General features: G+C 42.7%; 2 protein-coding genes across 2 annotated transcripts in view; both read right to left on the bottom strand.

Moving 5' to 3' along the window:
• Positions 1-21566, bottom strand: part of LOC126262342 (putative beta-carotene-binding protein) — a 142012-nt gene that overhangs the window by 33319 nt on the left and 87127 nt on the right. The window lies entirely within an intron of this gene.
• On the bottom strand, positions 16162-20551 carry LOC126262343 (putative beta-carotene-binding protein). Its single transcript, XM_049958913.1, has 6 exons — positions 20426-20551; positions 18851-18961; positions 17871-18021; positions 17610-17749; positions 17183-17335; positions 16162-16430 (listed from the first exon to the last, which is right to left on the bottom strand). Exons 1-6 carry the CDS (start codon positions 20484-20486, stop codon positions 16231-16233), a joined length of 816 nt encoding a protein of 271 aa, XP_049814870.1. The 5' UTR covers positions 20487-20551; the 3' UTR covers positions 16162-16230.

Here is a 21566-nt window from a genome sequence, read left to right as displayed (position 1 = left end):
CGTGCAGTGTGCCACGGTCGCAGTCAGGTGGGAGCAGTATAATGCTAAGGAAGGCGTTCTCCTGCGCTTGCTTTAGACCTGTGGTAGCAATCGAAGACACGCTGTCAGCTACGAACTGCCTGCATCCTTTCATACTTGATACGTAATCAGCATGGTTTCAGTAAACACCGTTCTTGTGCAACGCAGCTAGCTCTTTATTCGCACGAAGTAATGGCCGCTATCGACAGGGGATCTCAAGTTGATTCCGTATTTCTAGATTTCCGGAAAGCTTTTGACACCGTTCCTCACAAGCGACTTCTAATCAAGCTGCGGGCCTATGGGGTATCGTCTCAGTTGTGCGACTGGATTCGTGATTTCCTGTCAGGAAGGTCGCAGTTCGTAGTAACAGACAGCAAATCTTCGAGTAAAACTGAAGTGATATCAGTTGTTCCCCAGGAAAGCGTCCTGGGACCTCTGCTGTTCGTGATCTATATAAATCACCTGGGTGACAATCTGAGCAATTCTCTTAGCTTATTCGCAGATGATGGTGTAATTTACCGTCTAGTAAGGTCATCAGTTGCAAAGCGATTAAGAAAAGAATGCTGTATGGTGTGACAGGTGGCAGTTGACGCTAAATAACGAAAAGTGTGAGATGATCCACATGAGTTCCAAAAGTAATCCGTTGGAATTCGATTACTCGATATATAGTACAATTCTCAAGGCTGTCAATTCAACTAAGTACCTGGGTGTTAAAATTACGAACAACTTCAGTTGGAAAGACCACATAGATAATATTGTGGGGAAGGCGAGCCAAAGGTTGCGTTTCATTGGCAGGACACTTAGAAGATGCAACAAGTCCACTAAAGAGACAGCTTACACTACACTCGTTCGTCCTCTGTTAGAATATTGCTGCGCGGTGTGGGATCCTTACCAGCTGGGATTGACGGAGGACATCGAAAGGGTGCCAAAAAGGGCAGCTCGTTTTGTATTATCACGTAGTAGGGGAGAGAGTGTGGCAGATATGATACGCGAATTTGGATGCAAGTCATTACAGCAAAGACGTTTTTCATCGGGGCAAGATCTATTTACGAAATTTCAGTCACCAACTTTCTCTTCCGAATGCGAAAATATTTTGTTGAGCCCAACCTACATAGGTAGGAATGATCATCAAAATAAAATAAGAGAAATCAGAGCTCGAACAGAAAGGTTTAGGTGTTCGTTTTTCCCGCGCGCTGTTCGGGAGTGGAATGGTAGAGAGATAGTATGCTTGTGGTTCGACGAACCCTCTGCCAAGCACTTAAATGTGAATTGCAGAGTAGTCATGTAGATGTAGATGTAGATGTTTTGCCCGACGGCGATGTAATCTTTCAGAATTTTAATTGGCCATATCTCGGAGCCACAACCATGCTACAGTGGTTTGAAGAGCATTATAGTGAACTCAAATTGATGTCGCTGCGACCAAATTATACTTATGAAAATCCTATGTGTGGTGTCACCGCCAGACACCACACTTGCTAGGTGGTAGCCTTTAAATCGGCCGCGGTCCGGTAGTATACGTCGGACCCGCGTGTCGCCACTATCAGTGATTGCAGACCGAACGCCGCCACTCGGCAGGTCTAGAGAGACTTCCTAGCACTCGCCCCAGTTGTACAACCGACTTTGCTAGCGATGGTTCACTGACAAAATACGCTCTCATTTGCTGAGATGATAGTAGCATAGCCTTCTGCTACGTCATTTGCTACGAACTAGCAAGGCACCATATTCAGTTACTATTGATATTGTGAATCATGTACCGTCAAGAGCGACGTTCATCATTAATGGATTAAAGCTAAGATTTCCACCAGCTACGTCCGTTTTTCTAAATTCTAATTTCCTTGTCCTGTTCCAGACCTCACGCCAGCCTGAGTAAGCTAAAACGTGTGCATTTCGTCCTCCCCTAGTAACATGGTGTTGGCTCTCCTGCCAACCACAACATTGGCGACGAGGCAAAACCGAGTTCTTATCGATATTGCCCTGATTAACTTGTGTAATGGCTTCGCCACAATCTCCAGATGTACTGTCGAATTTTATCGCTTACAGAATCAGTAGACGCAGCCCTTACTGGATGCCCTTGGACTGCTCGTCCAGGGTCAACGAACGATGCAAAACGATGCGGCAGCAGCCGCTCCACCGCTAACGCAGCCACAACACGCAGTTGCACCAATTTTTTGACCTTTCGATGCTGTGCTGGAAAGCTGGACGGTGTTGTCACGCCAATTTGGATTCCATCTCGCCGCCTACAGAATTCAAGGTAACGAGCGGCAGCCTTTTTTGTTATCATCAGTCGGGGTGAACACGTACCATGTGATAGTCAAATTATTTCTTCGATGCGACGTAGCAACTCTGTCCTAAGAAGAAATTTAGGATGCATTAGATACGTATTTCAAAGAATCAGTCAATGTAGTTGCGAAAAGGTATACCTTCTTTCGTACAAAATGTACAGCAGGTCAGACTAATCGGGAGTGGGTTGTAACCTTGCAAGGCCTTACTAGGGATTGTGCTTTTGAGTGTCAGTGTGGACTCCCTTATTCAGATACTGTGGTACGTGATGCAGTTGCACAGAACGTTTCTGATGTTCGTATAAGGGAACAGATTTTGAAACTAGTCAATCCCTCCCTTCAACAAGTGATGGACATACAGGGTCGGCAGGACACACTTGACTTTGCTCAGGAATCATTTGAAACTTCGCCACCCGTGTGTCAGGTTAACCGGCCCGCCTGGTGAGCTGCACCGAACAGTAAACAGTCCATGCGCCCAGCCGCGCCGCTGCCGCCAGGCTACCAGCCACGTGTGCCGCGCTGGCAAGCAAATGCAGTGCTAAAATCATGCCCATGGTGTGCTACTAGACATTCGCGTGAGAATTGCTGGTCAAGCCAAGCTATTTGCTTTTTCTGTAATAAAAAATGACATGTTCAGAGTGTTTACCAGAAAAGCTCAGATCGGAAACTCACAACCATTCCAGGCCCTTTGCTTCGCGCCAGATTCGAACCAAGGATACTCATGCTCGTGAAACTTCGCCCACGGAAATTCATGTAGTTCATTCCACTCCACTCAGTGCCACTCTCTCTAACAGTGACTGTGTTCGTCCCACAAATAGTGCGCGTCGACATCGCCGGAAATCCCGTCAAGTCGCAAGTGATTATGTACCAGTGTCAGTTCACGTTGCTCGAGACAGTCGCTCTTGTCGTCAGGAGGACAATAAACCTTTTGTGGACTTGGACATTAACGGCAAAGTGATACCATTCCAGCTCAATACCGCAGCTGCAGTTTCACTGATCAATCAAGACACGTACAAACAGCTGGGCACACCTCCATTGCGTGCCGCAAATGTTAACTAGCTATTCAGGTCAAGATATCCCTGTGTAAGGACAGTGCAGCCTTCTTGCAACATACAAAGGACAAACAAAACTTGTGTCATTTTACGTCCTTCATTCTTCTTCTGCAGTGAACTTGTTTGGTTTAGATTTATTTCAGTTGTTTAATTTGTCTATAGTCAATCAGGTCCTATCAGTGAACCAGACTGTGCCTTCCAACAGTGTTTCTCGTCTATGTGAAGAATTTGCAGACATTTTTGCACCGGGCCTCGGTTGCGCTGAGAACTCTAAAGCACATTTGGAACTGAAAGTCAACGCGCAACCGAAATTTTTCAGAGTGGGCAATGTTCCCCACGCATTGCGTGATGAGCTCGCAAAAACATTACACGATTTGGAATCACAAGGTGTAATTGAACGTGTGCAGGCTTCTCTCTGGGCATCACCCTTAGTAATTTTGCCAAAACATTTGGGAAAATTGAGACTTTGTGTGGACTTCAAGGCAACAGTGAATCCACAACTAGTGATTGCAACTTTTCCTTTACCCTGCCCGGAAGATCTTTTTGACAAACTGTGCCGGGTAAATATTTTTCGAAGTTGGACCTCGCTGATGCGTACTTGAAAATATCGGTGGACGAAGAATACCAACGCGTTTAGGTGGTTAAAACGCATCTTGTGTTGTATCACTTCAAACGACTGCCATTCGGGTGTGCATCTGCCCCTGCGTTGTTTCAGCAATATCAACAAACTGTTTGTGCGTCGGTCCCTACTGCAGCAAACTATCTGGACGATATTGTGATCTCCGGAAAGACGGAAGAAGAACATTTAGCCAATCTTAGAACATTATTTCAGCTCTTGCGACAAAATGGTCTTCGCTTACGGAAGGACAAATGTGTGTTTTTTGCTCGTGACTTGCCATACCTGGGACATGTACTCAATGTCCAAGGCATACATCCCAGTCCCGAGCACCTCCGTGCCATACAAGACTTGCCTTCGCCGCAGAATTTGAAGCAGCTACAAAGTGTGCTGGGAAAAATAAATTACTATAACAGATATGTGCCACATGCCTCTTCCATTTCAGCTCCGCTTCATCGCATACGCCGTATAGGTGTTCCGTTCGTCTGGACGACGGAATGCGAGCGCGCCTTTCGCCAGTTGAAATCGGCGTTGCTTTCCAATACTTGCCTTACGCCATTCGATCCCCAGAAGCCCTTTTTGTTGATGGTGGATGCATCGGATTTCTGGATCGGTGCTGTGCTTGCGCACAAAGATGGATCGCACGATCGCCCTATTGCCTTTGCGTCCAAATTGCTCTCGTCTGCGCAAAGAAATTATTCACAGATCGAAAAAGAAGCATTGGCTCTCGTATTTGGTGTTACAAAGTTTCATGATTTCTTGTATGGTCTTCCCTTTACCATAATCACAGACCACAGACCTTTGACTTCGCTTTTTCATCCGAACAAACCTGTACCTCCACGTACAGCGCAGAAATTCATTCGCTGGTCTATTTTCCTCTCGCAGTACCGCTACGATATCTTGTATCGGTCCACTGCTAAACACGGAAACGCCGATGCGTTGTCCCGCTTGTCTGTTGCTGAGAATAGGGCATTCGATTCCTCCGAAGTTGCTTGCATGTTCATTGATGCGGGAACCGATGACGTGGTCGAATCGTTTCCGATTGATTTTCGTAGTGTAGCTACAGCCACAGCTGCCGACCCTGTCTTCGCTACCGTTCTGCGTTTTGTTGCTACGCAATGGCCCTTGTCAAGTCACGGATCGGGGCCTCATTGGTTCGCCGATTTTTTGCTCACAAGGAGAGACTTTTTGTTCGACGTGGTGTTTTGCTGTTGCGTTCTGATAATGATCAGTCCAGGGTCGTGGTCCCACGTTCGTTACAGTCCTCTGTCTTAAAGCTTCTCCACCAAGGACATTGGGGTACAGTGAGAACGAAACAACTTGCTCGTCAGCGCTGTACTTGTTTCGGAATCGGTGCCGCGATTACGAATATGTGCTCTTCTTGTATGGTCTGTGCCGAACAACAATCAGCACCACCGCGGAAATTCTTTTCATGGCCAAAAGCCACTTCCCCTTGGCAACGCTTACACATCGATTTTGCTGGTCCATTCTGGAATGCTCGATGGTTGGTAGTGGTAGATTCATTCAGTAATTTTCCTTTCGTTGCCCGGATGTCTTCCACGACGTCATCTGCCACCATCCAAGCGTTATCTGCTATCTTTTGCATTGAAGGTCTTCCACAGACTATTGTTTCCGATAATGGCCCACAATTCATGTCCGCAGAATTTCAGTCATTCTGCAAGGACAATGGTATTCAACATCTGACGTCCGCGCCGTTTTCGCCACAGTCAAACGGTGCCGCTGAACGATTGGTCAGGACTTTTAAGTCACGGATGTTGAAGTTAAAAGAGTCGCATTCTCGGGAGGACCAGTTATTGCTCTTTTTGTCCTCGTATCGCTCTCAGCCCCGAGATGGTCGCTCGCCGGCTGAGTTGCTCCTCATCGAACCTTGATGTCTGTGCTACATCCGCCGCATCTACATGTGCAGCGGCAGACACCTGCTTTTGTCCCAGGCGACGTTGTCTACTACCGCCACTACCGAGGTTCACGGCGTTGGCTCCAAGGGCGCATTCTTCGCCGCCTCGGACGCGCTATGTATCTGGTTTTGGGGGCCTCTGGTGAGGTGCGCCGGCATCTCAACCAGCTGCGCCTCTGTCGTCGCACGGGATCTGCCGCTCGCCGTCTGCTTTCAGCGACGGTGCCGTCCGGTCAGCGCCCTGGGGACCTATCTACTGGCTCGCCTCAGCCCCAGGTATCACCGACGCTGCCTTCCATATTGCCCCATGGCGACGCGCCGCCGCCAACGCCGCCGCCGTCTGTTCTCCCGCTGGCGACGCCCGCAGTGGACGCGTCGCTGCAACCGCCGGGCGCCTCCCTGGGTCACGCGCCACCGATCGCTTTCCGTGACCAGTTGTCCTCCGACATGTAACTCTTGCCCGCTCCGGACCATATGTCGTCTTCGCCCGTCGGGTTCCCCGGCCCGATGGAGGTCTACCCTTCGGCCCCTCCTGTCTCTCTGCGGGCGCATACACCGCATGTTGGCGTGCACCCTGGAGCAGGTTTTCATACGTTTCCTAGCTCCCTGCGGTCCGAATGGCAGGGTGCGGGTGGCACAGCCTCGCCTGTTGTTAGGCTCCCCACCTCGTCACATACGTCAACATGGGGTCCTCCCCACGGCGGGCGGAAGCCTTATAACACAACCGTACGGCGATTTGCGGGGGAGGAATGTGGTGCCTACGCCAGACACCACACTTGCTAGGTGGTAGCCTTTAAATCGGCCGCGGTCCGGTAGCATACGTCGGACCCGCGTGTCGCCACTATCAGTGATTGCAGACCGAGCGCCGCCACTCGGCAGGTCTAGAGAGACTTCCTAGCACTCGCCCCAGTTGTACAACCGACTTTGCTAGCGATGGTTCACTGACAAAATACGCTCTCATTTGCTGAGACGATAGTAGCATAGCCTTCAGCTACGTCATTTGCTACGACCTAGCAAGGCGCCATATTCAGTTACTATCGATAATGTGAATCATGTACCGTCATGAGCGACGTTCATCATTAATGGAGTAAAGTTAAGTATTCCACGAGCTACGTCCGTTTTTCTAAATTCTAATTTCCTTGTCCTGTTCCCGACCTCACGCCAGCCTGCGTGAGCTAACACTCGTGCATTTCGACCTCCTCTAGTAACACGGTGTTGGCTCTCCTGCCAACCACAACACTATGGAACCCTCCTGGGTCACTATTGGACGCCAACACTGCGTATGCAATTCAGCGGCCCGTTATTTACGCGAATCACATGACATGTGCCACATAGCTTCGCAAACATAGCAACCAACTGACGGATGCCTTTTACTCGGAATCACTGATGTATTTCGTTCCATAGACCTACAACCAAATTATTAATTAAGTGATCATAATGATTTTGCTCATCAGTGAACATTTAACGTTGATCTATAACATAGCCACAGGATATCTGTATTAAGGCTAACTGGTTTCCAGCGCTGCCTGCTAAAATTTTTTCCCAAACGATTATTGCTGATACAACATAGTCCCTATGTAGGGGAAAATGGGAGTTTCGTCTCTTCAACCGAAACGCTAAATAGTTTACCTAAGCTGTGCAATTTTCAATAGCATAAAAAGTCAGTTTATCGTATGTTATTTTTATTTGCACCTATTATGCTCATCCTGATTCTAATGTTTGATACCTGTAGTTAACCAGCATGGCATGTTATCAACCCAGGGGGTATGTATACAGGAGAGTCATCATTGTTAGGTTATCAATGACGCTATATTTTTGTAAAGCGTAAAGATGTATCTAAGATAGCTAAAGACTATGCACCAGCCTATGATGCTCTAACAAACACTGCAGCACACACCATATCCACTATAATCCATGTGTTTTCCTATAAATATAAGGTATCTTTTGATAGCCAGCTATTCAAATTTACGGGAGATTTTCGATGAACTAATTTTGGATAACGGTCACTTGTAGATATTACGGCTGGGTAGTGTACCATTATCACAGTTGGATGGGGAAGAAGCAACCCACACTTGCTCATATATTAATAACACAGAATACAGTCCTGCTCTGGCTGTCAAAGCTGAATATATATTCCACAGATACAAGATAGAGAAAAATGCTTGGAATAAGTTCCTGATGAATTGCAGCAGTCATGCGGGTACAAAATGGTGCATGTTAGGTTTCGGAATTTTGATCTAGTGCCCATGCTTCATATTTCGGCAACTCCCTTTGTTGAAGTACAAATATCTTGCATCCTGTATAACCAATTCGTTTCCAGATTTTTCTAGATTTTCCAATATTTCTTCATATTTCCATTTCTGCCATATTTTCCCTTATTGCCCACGTATCTCTGTATTTCATTGTATCTACACATTTTTCCTTATTTAGCAATTCCCAATGAAGATCGTCATGCTGTTGAATAAAACGGCATCGTCCCAATTTTAAGAGCTGATCGTGTGGTATTCTGGGGTGAGTCAATCGCTGAGTGTTTCAGAACTTCTACGAAGAGTGATGTAGTCTGCCACTTTTCTGAAGTTCGGGAAACAGAGTTCTGGTAAGACCCTCAGCCATTACTCCACACTGATGTATATTCGCATGTTCTTAATCCACTTAATTGGCTGTGCAGCTTCGTCATGCCTCCGACAGACAATGTCAGTAAAACGCATGCGTTAAAGTCCAGAATACTGTCAGTGGGGATGAATTATGCTTTACAGTGGTACTTATGGCTTGCTGTTGATATTGTGCCACCAGTTGAGTGAATACGAAGTCATATCATACATCTTATGTCTGCGCAATCTATAATCTGAAGAGCACCTTTTTACCTGTAAAACTCTGGGACCTACGAATGTTCGAGAGGCGGGATCTGGATTATTGAATTTACTTTTACAACCTGTATGCAAATGAAAGCGAGCCCAAATAAGAAGGTGATGACTAGGAGCACACTGTGCAGAAGGAAGTAAAAGCATACAATAATTGGAAAACTCTAGTATTCAAAATTATGTGGTCAGCGGCCCAAACACGTAAATTTTTTGCTATTCTTCAGCCGACAGAATTATCAATGAATTCGGATAAAAAGAAGTCCATCTACTTGCCGCCCAACTGAATAAAACAGAACATAAACGACATTTCTTTCATGCATTCCTCAGTTTCTTTACCAAGAGAGTACACCGAATGGTGCCTCATTGATTGCTCAAGCCAGGAATCGTTATTTTAGGAAATATCTACCAAGATAGAAATTTCCACCAATACCGATGTTCCTTCGTTGATGATGACTTCGAGTGTCTCCTAGCTCCAGAGGATCGTTTTGGAAGTGACCCCAATGCCTCAAAAGCTACCTTCACAGAACAGTATGCAACATATATGGTTGTGTATCAAGTTAGATGCTCTAAATGCTCTTACCTAAATAAATTTGAATCAAATTTCTGGGTTAATCCCGCAAGATGGCGGGTCTCTGAGCTCAAAAATTTGTGACAGAAGGTGATAGCTCATTCGCAACAGCCGGCCGGTGTGGCCGTGTGGTTCTAAGCGCTTCAGTTTGGAACCGCGTGACCGCTACGGTCGCAGGTTCGAATCCTGCCTCGGGCATGGCTGTGTGTGATGTTAGGTTTAAGTAGTTCTAAGTTCTAGGGGATTGATAACCTGAGAAGTTAAGTCCCATAGTGCTCAGAGCCATTTGAACCATTTGAATCATTCGCAACAACATCCCATGGTTGACTAGCAATGCATTGTACACGAATGCAATACAGTTATATTTGTAGTCGGCTTCTCGACGGAAAACTCGAAAAGGCCTACATCAGCTCATAATGCATGGAACTTGAAGTACCAACTGTCACAACACATACCTGTATTGGTCCACAATTTGAGCGAGTATGATGCTCACTTCCTTCTTGAGCACTTGCTTGACTTATGTCTGAAAGGTGCTTTCTTATTTCACTACTATTCATCCAAGCATCACTTCAGAAACTTTCTGAGGCAATGCATCAGGAGTATACGCACAGAACCAGAGCTATATACACCGATGATGCTGTTTAAGGTGGTGATGAAGAGAGTGTACTTCCATTTGAATACCTGTAATCGATAGAGAGATACCACAGAAAAGAGTTACCTGACGTAACGACATTTTCCAGTAACCTGATAGGTTCTGCCATAATTGATGAGGAGAATGAGCAACCGTCACATGTTTGGCATGAGTTCAACACCTCTGATTTAAGGAAAAATATTAGATTTTACATTAACACTGATGTTTGAGAAATAACGGAGTGTATGGCTAGGCATATACTCTCTGCATCCAGCCATCTGTTACACCACATCAGGGCTTTCGTCGAACGCGGTGATAAAAAAGAAAACATGACAGCGCCGATGTTGACATGCTGCTCCTATTCGAACGCAGGAGTCGCCAGTATGTGCACAGGCAAACAAAGGTGAATAAATTCCAAATTCGGTAGAAGGAGTACAGTCACATCATGCCACATTATCTATTGTTTCTAGGGTTCTGATAGCTGTCCGAAGAGAAAATCCTTAGAGTAGAAGATGAGATCCAAATGTGGCTCCTGAATCTGATGAGTAAATATGTTCTGGAGGCACAAATGACATGTTTCACCAACTTCCAGTCAGTGGCGTTGGCGAAGATATCAGAGCACGTTGCGAGGCGTGTCTAATATCGATATGTGTGATCTGAACCTCTCCAAACTACACATGTACTGATTCAATTACGAGTATGCAAATCTAAACTTTGCTTATCCCAAATTACTTTGTGTGGATAGAGATTGTTTTATTTACAGAGTGACTGAATGTGAGTTATATGAGGTAATTAGATAGAATCACAAAGCATCCGGCAGGTCTGGATAGACTGCCGATAATCCTTATGAAATAAGACTACCAAAAGTGGTCATTGTTGACTTTGTTGGGCTCTGGTGAAAAATGTAAGCATACAGTATAGATGCAGGTAAAACACAGAGGTTTAAAAAATGGTGTTGTATTATGTGGCCTCAAAGGCCCTCACATTCAAATATTATGGAGGTTTCTGCTCGAGTAGGCTAGAGCAGCTCCTCATTCTGTGTACCAACTTGTCTTTCGATTAAGAAGGCACATGAAACATACTGCACGGCAGTTGAAGGCAGTGCTATCGCATCTTGACAACATATGGTTCTAGTGTGAGGATTGGATCAGGACACTACTCTGTGCACAGTATTCATCTCATTCAGCGTTGGGCAGTGCAATTATTTATTTGTTAATTGTGATTGTTCATGTAGAATTTTTGGATGAACTGCATGTCATAGATGTATATGAGTATGCATGAATAAGTGTATACTAAATATGTGTGTGAAATATGTATACCTATGTGCGCATGTGAATATTGTATACATTGGTGTGTAAGTGCGAGTTTCGTTCAGCAGCTGCTGCTAGTCCATGTTTTGGATATATTGTATATAGAAAAGTAAAATGTAAAATACTGTATATAGAATGATTAAACCAATCAGAAAGCTAATAATTAAATGTGAAACACATTATTTAAGGTAGGATTAAAAATTACTTTTAATAAACAATCAAAAAATCGTTGTGAAAATTCTACTGGAAAAGAAACTGTTATTAGTAAAGCATATCTTAATTTGTTATATAAAATCGCCAAGGTAGCCGAGAGCGCTAATGCGTTGCTTCCTGGACTCGGGTAGGCGCGCTGGCCCCGGATTGAATGCGCCTGGAAGATTAATGTCGAAGGCCATTATGCCGCCTAGCCTGGACGTGGCTTTTAGGCGGTTTTGCACTACCTGCTAGGTGAATACAGAGCTGGTCCCCACGTTCCGCCTCAGTTACACGACTTGCAGACATTTGAGAAACGTTCCCACTATTCCATGGCTTACATTAGATGCAGACGGCAGGGGTACACTAATTCCATCCCAGGGGGTTCGGGGTGGCTGCAGGAAGGGCTTCCGGCCACCTTCTACAACTGCCAAATAAACAGTAGCAAGGCCGACCCCTCATTGAAGCGGGAATAAGGCATCAAGAAAATGATGATGAATGATCTTAATTTGTTATATTATTGATTTTTTATATTGACCATTTGACTATTGAACTGTTACGAAAATTTTTGTATTAATAGTGTGTTTACAACAAACAGGATCCAATACTTACACCATCCAAGCACAATGTGCTACTGATAATGGATGAGGTGTGGACGAGAGCTCAATAATTAACCCATTGTGGGAGTCGGGAGCTGAGTATCCCACTGTAGTAATATTTTTTTCATAGGCTGAGGTAGATAGTAGTCACAGAAATACCTGACAACCATGTGAACAATACTGGGTTATGTTTTGTACCATGTACACGTTCCTCAGTTGCCTGGGTAGGATGGGGATGCCCATGCCTGACTTTGGACATTTTTTGCAAAAGTGTGGTCAGTATAGTGCATCCCCAGGAAAGGAGAATGGTGTGGTTACCTTGAATACAACCGTTCCAATTGCGTCAGGTGTACCTTATTGAGGACAATTAACCTGATACTACAGGTTACTATCTTTTCATGTTACTTATCAATTTCAGTGTTATCTTATCAGTCTGTACTGTTGGAGTGTTTGGTTACCCAGAAGAGACGCTGTGGTACTATTGACACTCTATAATTTTTATGGCATTGGAAAAATATTCTGGCTTTTGTTAAGGTGTTATCAATATGCCTCATTAGGGATGCTTTCACATCGTCGAACTAATGAGAAAATGATGCCGATGAAGCGATTCTGATGTTCGATGGACGACGTTGGTATTATATAATTAAACTGAGCAGCAGCAAAGCCACAGAGTAAGATGAACTTTATGAGATGAACTATACTGACACAACACTCACATACGCACATGGCCCTCAAGATTGCAGCACCAAGAATAATAAAAGCAATGCAGTATTACTAAATCTGCTTATACAACATACAATTTGTAGCATGAGTAATATATATTCGATATTGTGAGTGATTAGGTGTGAAAAATGTGCGAAGTGTAATGTGCAGAGCTAACACTTCTGTCACCCAGTATTGCCTGAGCATCCGGAAGAACTTCGTTAACAGAAGAGGGTACATCATTTCTTGCTGCCTCAACTATATTCCAGAGTAAATCAACCATAGAGGTTGGTACATGGTGAGATGCCAGTCTTTCGGAAAACCGTAACGAGATGTGAGAGACTAGAGAACGCGCTGGCCGAAGCCACGGTTGAATGGTCTCGGAATCGAAGTTGAGTTAGTACGTGAGAGACAATATTCTTTTGAAAAATTAAGTCACGGAGACCTTGAAGATAATCCACAGGCACGGACCTCAACACAGTAATTTTGTAACTGATTGTGTCCATATTACCAGCAATGTGAAGCAGAGGTGATCGTTTTGTGTACTCAATGGCACTCCAAGCGCCCATGTCTTGTACTCGATGTAGTATGAAGGACATATTAGCACCTTTTAATATCTTGTCTTATATTGTACGTTTTAGACCACAGATCTCATGATTGTGTTATCCCGAAACGCAGCTTCAAATGATAAAAACCAAATTCTATTGGCGTCAGTGAGAAGTGCGTCACCTTTTAATGGCAAGGGTGGTAGAATGTTTCTTCAGAGATTTTCTGTGTAAAATGTTAAAAATTTATCTGTAGCTGAACGCCTTCTTTTTTGAAAGTTATGAACATCGTACATCACTTCATATTGTCAAACGCTACTTCTAAATCCACGAATAATGCTAACGTGTATCGATTTCTTTAAAGTCTTGCTTCCATTATCAGTCGTAGCATCTCAACTACCTCTCTGTTACTCCATCATTTCCAAAAGATAGGCCGATCATTACCTGAACCTCAATTGTCTTTCCATTCTTCAGTATACTATTGCTTTGAGCTACTTCATGTAGTATTGGGCTGATGGTGGATAATTCCGACGCTTATCTGCCACTGCTAGTAACTTGGTTTCGTGTTTCGTGGATCATTCACGGATAAATGTCAGTGATGTGGAAGGAGTCATTTAATATTCACATAAGAAAATATTTTTAAATACGCTTACATACTATCATATACGAGGGACTTTTGCTTAATAAAAGGACATATGAATGTGAGTTAGTAATTTGTACATACCATCTGTTGAAATTAATATATGAAAAGAAGGATCTGTCACGGACAAACCTTCTCAATTTGTTTTCAAAATACAAAACGCTGTGTATCAGATCACTGGGTTGTGGATAAAAGATTTTAGTTGCAGCATGTGGTGCACTCTTTTAGTGATAACCTTAATGTGGCGTAATGAATTTTATTTTTTTTTTCCTCCTACTATAATTATGTACATCATTGTCCGTTTTGAACTGCAAAGGATCACATGCAACAAACTTCATGACAGAGTAAGTGTACTATGAAGGAGTAGTCAGTTTGCCTAAATAGTAAAACAGACACGTACGGGATGCTCCTGGATGTGCACTACGTATTATCCTTCCAGCACGTTCTTTAGGAAAGGAGGATGTTATCAAATGAAAATATGCACAACACGTCGGTTATTGATTTGCCTCACAAGAAGAGTAGCATTGGTTTCAAGTGCAAATGTGGCTGTGGTAAGTTGTTTAGAGAGTTCCCGAAGATATTTTTCCAGCTGAAATTATCATCAATACGGACATCTATGAATTTTCAAATATTTACCTTACTATGAAACGTAAAAATGTTTGGTCGGTACACTAACCGATAATCTCAGAAGTAACTCATAAAACTCCAACTGGCAATAGAAAGGAGTGTTGAGGAAATATAATGAGTTAGTTAATGTAATTTTAAAGCCTTAATAAGTATTTTACGAAAGTGTCTGTGTGGATTTTAGTCTCTATGGAAGCGAAATGTGGATGATAAACTCTAGGGAGAAACGACGATTACATAGGCATTTAGAAATGTGATGCTGCAGAAGAATTGTCATGAATATATGCTTACGTTCAAAAACTAATTAAATGATGCCGAATTGAGTTGGGCCTGAAAAACTTCATTGCACAATGTGACGGGATAAATTTATAAGTTGATGGGATCTATCCTGAGGCACGACGGAATTTTCAAATTGGTTATTTAAGCAAGTGTAATGGTGGGCTGAGGGGGGAGGGTGGTCTAAGGATACCATTGCTAGACTACAGTAAACAGATTCAATGACATTAGTTACCATAGTTCTGATGCAGATACTTGCACGAAACCTTCACCTGGAGATCTACCTTAGACCAGTATCTAAGATGAAGATTGGATGAACACATGGTTGGAAAGATTTGTTTTTAATTTTTAATTGTATGTCATTGTTTAGTAATCAGCTATTTAATGTTTATCTTACGTGTGTTCTGATATTCATGCTCATTCAACTTCTGTTTGTGTTACTCGAAGGTATATAATAATATAACCTAACAGAAAACTGTGAGCTTCAGTATATTAATTTAAATATTAAAAGTTATTTCACTTTTGAATGGTCTCTCGTCTGAAGATCTAAGCATTTCAACTTTTTGTAATTTGCTTATGTGAAAGATAGATTAAATATCCAAATTAGTCACCCTCTTTCATGCTACTGATAAATTTGGTTAGTGGTTAATAGGAAAGATTTATTCCAGTCCAGTCATCACGACTTTAGCTTGCGATGGTTTCTGTGAATTTGTTAAACAAAGACTTGGATGCTTCCTAGTTTCTTTGAGCCACTTAGGACTGATTTTCTCCATTGCTAAGTGAGGTATTTCCTTCTTTCAGTAGACTGATGTGCTCGGCACTACGATATTCATAAGGCTGACGTTCGATGTTTAACTTATTAGCTCTGCTTTAGCACCCAATAACTCACAACATGCTTCTTGGGTGCTATCTTGAATTTCCTAAGAGTCAGGAAATGCACTGTGACATGGCGAAAAAACGACTGTCATAGCAGCATAAGCAGTACATAGTTGTGGGTTCTTTGAAGTGAACATATTTTGGTACATTACAGTTTCGGAAAGTTATGTGAGTCATGTAATAATATATGCGGAGAACAGTCATACATTTTGCTTACATAATAAATAATTTTTGCTTCATTCAGTGTTACAATAATGTATCTGATCACTGCGGTATAGTTGAGACTCAGTAACTGACCAAGCTAAAGTTCTGTCAGTCATCCTGTTATGGAAAATAAGAAGGTATCATCGTTTAGTGGCGTTATATGTATTCAGCATAATGGAAAAGGTAGATGATTTAGTATTTGTTCTTGGAAACTGATGTCAGTTCAGAATTTTAAAAAAAGTAACTGAAGAACTTCTAGTAAAATTATTTATTCAGAGAAATAATATTACTGACTATATACACATTATAAATTAGAAAACATTTACTTAAAACTGAGGAAAAATGAATTCTTTGTAATAGTTTTCACGCTCTCCGGGAAGAGCTTGTTGTACGGAACGGTGTCGAAGACGTACTGCGCCTGCTGCTTGTACACCTGCTCCATCCAGTCCTCCATGGGGCCCAGCATCTCGCGCTCCACGATGGGCGACGTCACCGCGTTGATCAGGGCGTTGCCTGCGGCCTCTGCAAGTGTGCGGATAGACAGCGCTTAGTGTGCGGTATGAAAGCCGTCAGCACGTCACGTGTACACGCCAGACACATTGAAATTCTGGATGTGTAAGGAGATCGGTTACCGGGATTACTTACAAATAGCAGAGCTTCTAGCATTCTTAGGTGTTCACGGAAACAAAAGGAGGAAACAAAATATATACAAGCAGAGAAAAAGTTCAAATAAATCGTTTGCTATGCCAAAGAACAGTTCACAGGAACAGGAGTTGCAACTTGTTCGAATCACAAGATTTCTAGCTGGTTTTATTACGGTGAAGTTGGATTCAGCCAAGTGTAAGACGAAAGACATGTATCTCATTCCCAAGTAGATGTTATTTGTTAATATCACTCTGGAAGGCGTCACATCAGGAAAGAACTTTCCTACTGTAAACTTTTATGGCTAATGAGATTTGTGTGTAAAGTAGGCGATAATATCGTCACAAGTAAACAATGATGTGAATTTGTGCCTTAAAAACTGAAACAAGTGTCATAAAGAAGGAGAAAGCACGATAATGTGAGTATTACTGTAGTTTAAGGTAGTCATCGCGTTTGTTACGTGGAGTATAGATTTGGCCCAAACGTATGAGGTTAAATAAAAAATACTACGACTCCACAGTGTACCAGAGATTATTGAAGCAGCTTATATACGTTGATATGTAAGCAGCATGTTGTCGATATATTAATTGGGTTTTGTGAAACACCATTTTAAGCGTGCGTGTGTGACATACCAAGAGGAGGGAAGCCTCCGAACAGGCCAGTGAGCTTATAGGAAGTCTTCCCGTAGGTGTACTTCGTCTTGGCGGAGTCCAGTTGCAGATAAGTCTCGCCGTTGCGTCGAGTGACAGGGTGTCCCTTGTAAGTTACGTCTGCTGTAGAGTCGACTGAAAGGGAGAAGAAATAAATCATAAGAAAGAATAATCACTTGTGAGCCCATTATTTACAATGAACTTACAGCTGCACTATGAGGCAATGTGACTTTATGTTGCAATTTTAATAAACTCCCTTTTATAACACAGAAAGATACGCTGCGCATTCAATTTTACTTTGAACTACTTGATTTTTGTTTTCATCTCTCTTTCCTTGCAAGCCTATAGCTTATTAGCACACGCATATAAAAACCAAACGACCACTTACTGTTAGGCACGGAATACTTACTCATTGTAAGTTTGAATCGGCCGTTGCCTCTCATAGGAATGCCCTTAATAACTTCTTCATCGAGAGTGTAGATGCCTTCCATCACCAAGGCACCAGGGGTGTGAGTAACAACATGAATGGTGTGGTTCTCCACGTCCACTCTGGCAAAACAGGAATACATTTTTAAAAATGTCAAACAGGAAAACTTCTGGCGAGTGATAGATCAGATTTTAAAATGAAAAATATCGTGATTATTTCTTAATGTAACGTGCCGGGACTCACTGTAAGTCGTCGAGGACGCTGCGTGCGTGACCAACCATGACGATGTCGTCCAGCTTGAAATTGAGCCTGAGGAGAGGCGTGTCGGCCTTCAGAATCAGGGGTGGGATCTGCGTCAGTGGGTCGATGGGTTTCGCCCCTATGCTAGGGAGACCTGTAGACGAGACGACGTATCAGAAGCTTTATACGGTTATTATGAACCGAGGCACCATTTGCTGCGAATCTCGCAAATCGTGATAAGTAAAGTGGTCACAAGGATGTGTAAAGTGAAATACGAGGATAATATTTATGCGATAGCTGACGTCCATCTGCAAATTACGTTGAGACACATTTCTGCAAAGCGGAAATCATTACGTGGCATAAGATGGGATGGCCAGATTCGATAACCGTGTTATTGTAGTATTCCCTGGAATGAGTTTTGAAGATGGCTTTTTGGAATAGATGTATTTGTAAGTCATTCCTTCATGTTATGTAGTTTTACTTCTTTTCTTTTTTTTTTTTTTTGTACGCATATCTTCCCCGTCTTATAAACACCTTAATATCCTTCTGCCTTTTATTTTCCTTCGTATTATCTGGCCTATATATTTAATGAATTATGGTAAAAATCTATGCTGAAATTTTAGTTCCAGAAGTCAGAGACTTATTTCTAATACATCGTCTTTTTCATACAATGATGACACAACTTTCAGAGATAATAGTGAACGAAAGATTTATCAGGGAAAAGGAAAGCGTGGACGGGGAGCAATTCAGTTCAGGTCTGAGAGTAAGGATGGGAAAATTTAAATTTGCTTCAGAGTATGATAAAAATGGAAGTACACACAATATGTGGTAAATTTACTATACGTAATTTCAGATTCAGATATTAGCCCTTCCCCTTCATACCAGGAAGTCTGGAGTATCACACAGTTTACAAGACTGTACTGACGCTGAGAAGTACCTGGCGTTTAGCTGTACTGTGTGGTGGTTCTTATGTTAGTACTTACCGCCTGCCAAGAGGGAGAGCGCCGACTGCAGGGCGTTCCGACGGCAGGTCACGACGTCAGGCTCGTTATCGGGGCACGTCCTCACTCCCAGGCCGCTGGGGGACGGGTCATCTGAGGGACAAACACCAGAACGAGGCATTGATTATCGTGGAGATTATCTTGAGCATTAGCACACGTTGTATTTTGTGGTGAATCCAGTTAATATATGTTTCCAATCAGGTGCTGGGAACGTGCGTCGTTTCGGTAAGTGCACTCTCATTATCTGCAGATAGGGGGCCATTATTCGTAACCTATCATTAAACATTTGCAGTCTCCTTGTCAGACACAAACAGAGAAAAGAAAAATACCTTCTGATCAGCTAATGATCACGTTTCTTAATATCTCCAGCGCGACATCAGGATCTTATTGACAATGGCACCTTTCATACCTCTATTCTTTTCAATCGATGTCCAAGTGCATAAATATGTCTGAAAGTGAGTGAAGATCTTAGGAGCGCATTCAAAGCTCTTTAGTTTTCTGCTGTTGTTTTGTTCATTCTACATCTATATCTGCATGGTTACTCTGGAAATCACAATTAAGTGCCTTGCAGAGGGTTCATCGAACCATTTTCAAACTACTTCTCTACAATTCCATGGGGAAAAGGAACATATAAATCTTTCCGTTGCAGCTCTGATTTCTCTTATTTTATTATGATGATCATTTCTCCCTACGTAGGTGGGTGTCAACAAAATATTTTCGCATTCGGAAGAGAAAGTTGGAGATCGAAATTTCGTAAATAGTTCTCGCTGCAAAGACAACCGCCTTTGTTTCAGTGACTGCCACCCGAAATCGCGTATCGTATAAGTGACACTCTTACCCCTATTTGCGCGATAACACGAAACTAGCTAGATCCCATACCGCGCAGCAGTATTCCAGCACAGGACGGAAAAGTGTAATGTAGGCTGTCTGTTCAGTGAGTTTGTCGCATCTTCTAAGTGTTCTGCCATCAAAGCTCTTTCTTTGTTTCGTTTTCCCCACAACATTATCTATGTTGCAAACAATCTAAGGGGGCTGCTCAGATTATTACCTAGATCATTTATATAAATCAGGAACAGCAGACGGCCTATAACACTACCTTGCGGAACACCATATATCGCTTCTGTTCTACTCGATGATTTACCGTCTGTCACTACTAACTGCGATCTCTCTAAGAGGAAATCACGAATGAAGTCAAAAACTGAGACGATACTCTATATGCACGCAATTTGATTTATAGTCGCTTGTGAGGAACGGTATCAAAAGCCTTTTGGAAATCTAGGAATATGGAATCGATCTGAGATCCCTTGTCGACAGCACTCATTACTTCATGGGAATAAAGAGCTAGCTGTGTTGCACAAGAACGATATGGGTTAGTTTTGAACGTTATTTGGAAAAATAACTTCGTGAGTATGAATAGAACTTTCAGGGTAATAATCTATTTCTACCATAAGATCAAATACAGATTTGTAGCATTGAACGAGAAATAGAATGGCGAGGAAGATGTCGGATTATTTGTTAAGAACCACAGAGGCTAGACAGGCGTGAGCGCCGGCTTACCACCAATTCCTGCGTCGACTGCAGCGACGACGAGCAGGGCGAGAACGGCGGCGAGCTGCATGGTGGTGCTGCGCTGTGCTACGTGCTGCCGGGAGCTCGCCGTCCGGCCTTTATATAGGGGTTCTGGCGCACTTGCTGCTCCCTTCGCGTCCCTCTGCGAAGACGACGGTACTTCGTAGTGCCGACGCCGTCAGTAGTTGCGTAACATGTTGCACTACGTGAAGTCGGTCCTGGGGCACAAACCAAGGATGCCGAGGTACGAAGTCTACAAATGTCGCTCCCTTCCCGGGAACTCGTATACGTGCAGCGCAATTTAGTGAGATTTTACCGCTATTGAAAATGAATCTCACTGACGAAATCCGAGATAAAATTTGAAATCCAATGTTTAACCCGAAGAAGCACTGATAAATTTTCTAGAATAAGGAATCAGTATTTAGAGCAGCACGCTTAAAATACAACAAGAGTCGAAATTACCATCAAGTAACATATTATTAGATGTTGGGATTTCATGATAGACCAATAGTTCGTTTAAAACGTATAAATGCGTGTTATTAAAAAACAAAATTAATTACTATAATTTGTGAAGTCGTCTCTGCCAGTAATTATCATAACCTGTCTTACGGGTTTCTTTTACAACAGAAACTTTACCTTATTTACTATTGATACATCATATTTCTTATATATTTTCGTAATCTTCCCCAACTAAAGTCAAGTGGCATAAAAGTTATTTGACTATCGTACCACGTCTTAATATAAAAAATGTATAGTTTTTGTAGCGTTATGATCCGGTACGATACTCAGAAAAATTTTATATAAAGTTTGGTAAGTTGTTGTACACATTTACGTAAATATTTTGTCATAACTGCTGGGGTTCATTTCTTTTCAATAAGGCAACAACAAACAGAAAAACAGAGACTGTTAAACTTTTTGTAAGCGACAGGACTGAAGTGAAGCGTTAATGAATCATTTTCGCTTTCTAATTTGTCACACACATTTTATTGCCAAGCGATTTATATCCAGTTTACCATAAATTTATACGTTTAGCACATTTCTGTATCCGTTTTTTTTAAATTTGCATACAGTTTCGCAGAACTGACATGATAGTTCACCTAAAGAAACCTCAGTACTCGAAAGTCTAAAA

This window comes from Schistocerca nitens, chromosome 6 (genome assembly GCF_023898315.1).
Source record: "Schistocerca nitens isolate TAMUIC-IGC-003100 chromosome 6, iqSchNite1.1, whole genome shotgun sequence".
Classification (NCBI taxonomy): Eukaryota; Metazoa; Arthropoda; class Insecta; order Orthoptera; family Acrididae; genus Schistocerca; species Schistocerca nitens.
Note: the sequence above shows the minus strand (reverse complement) of the source record. Positions and strands in the feature narration are given on the sequence as shown.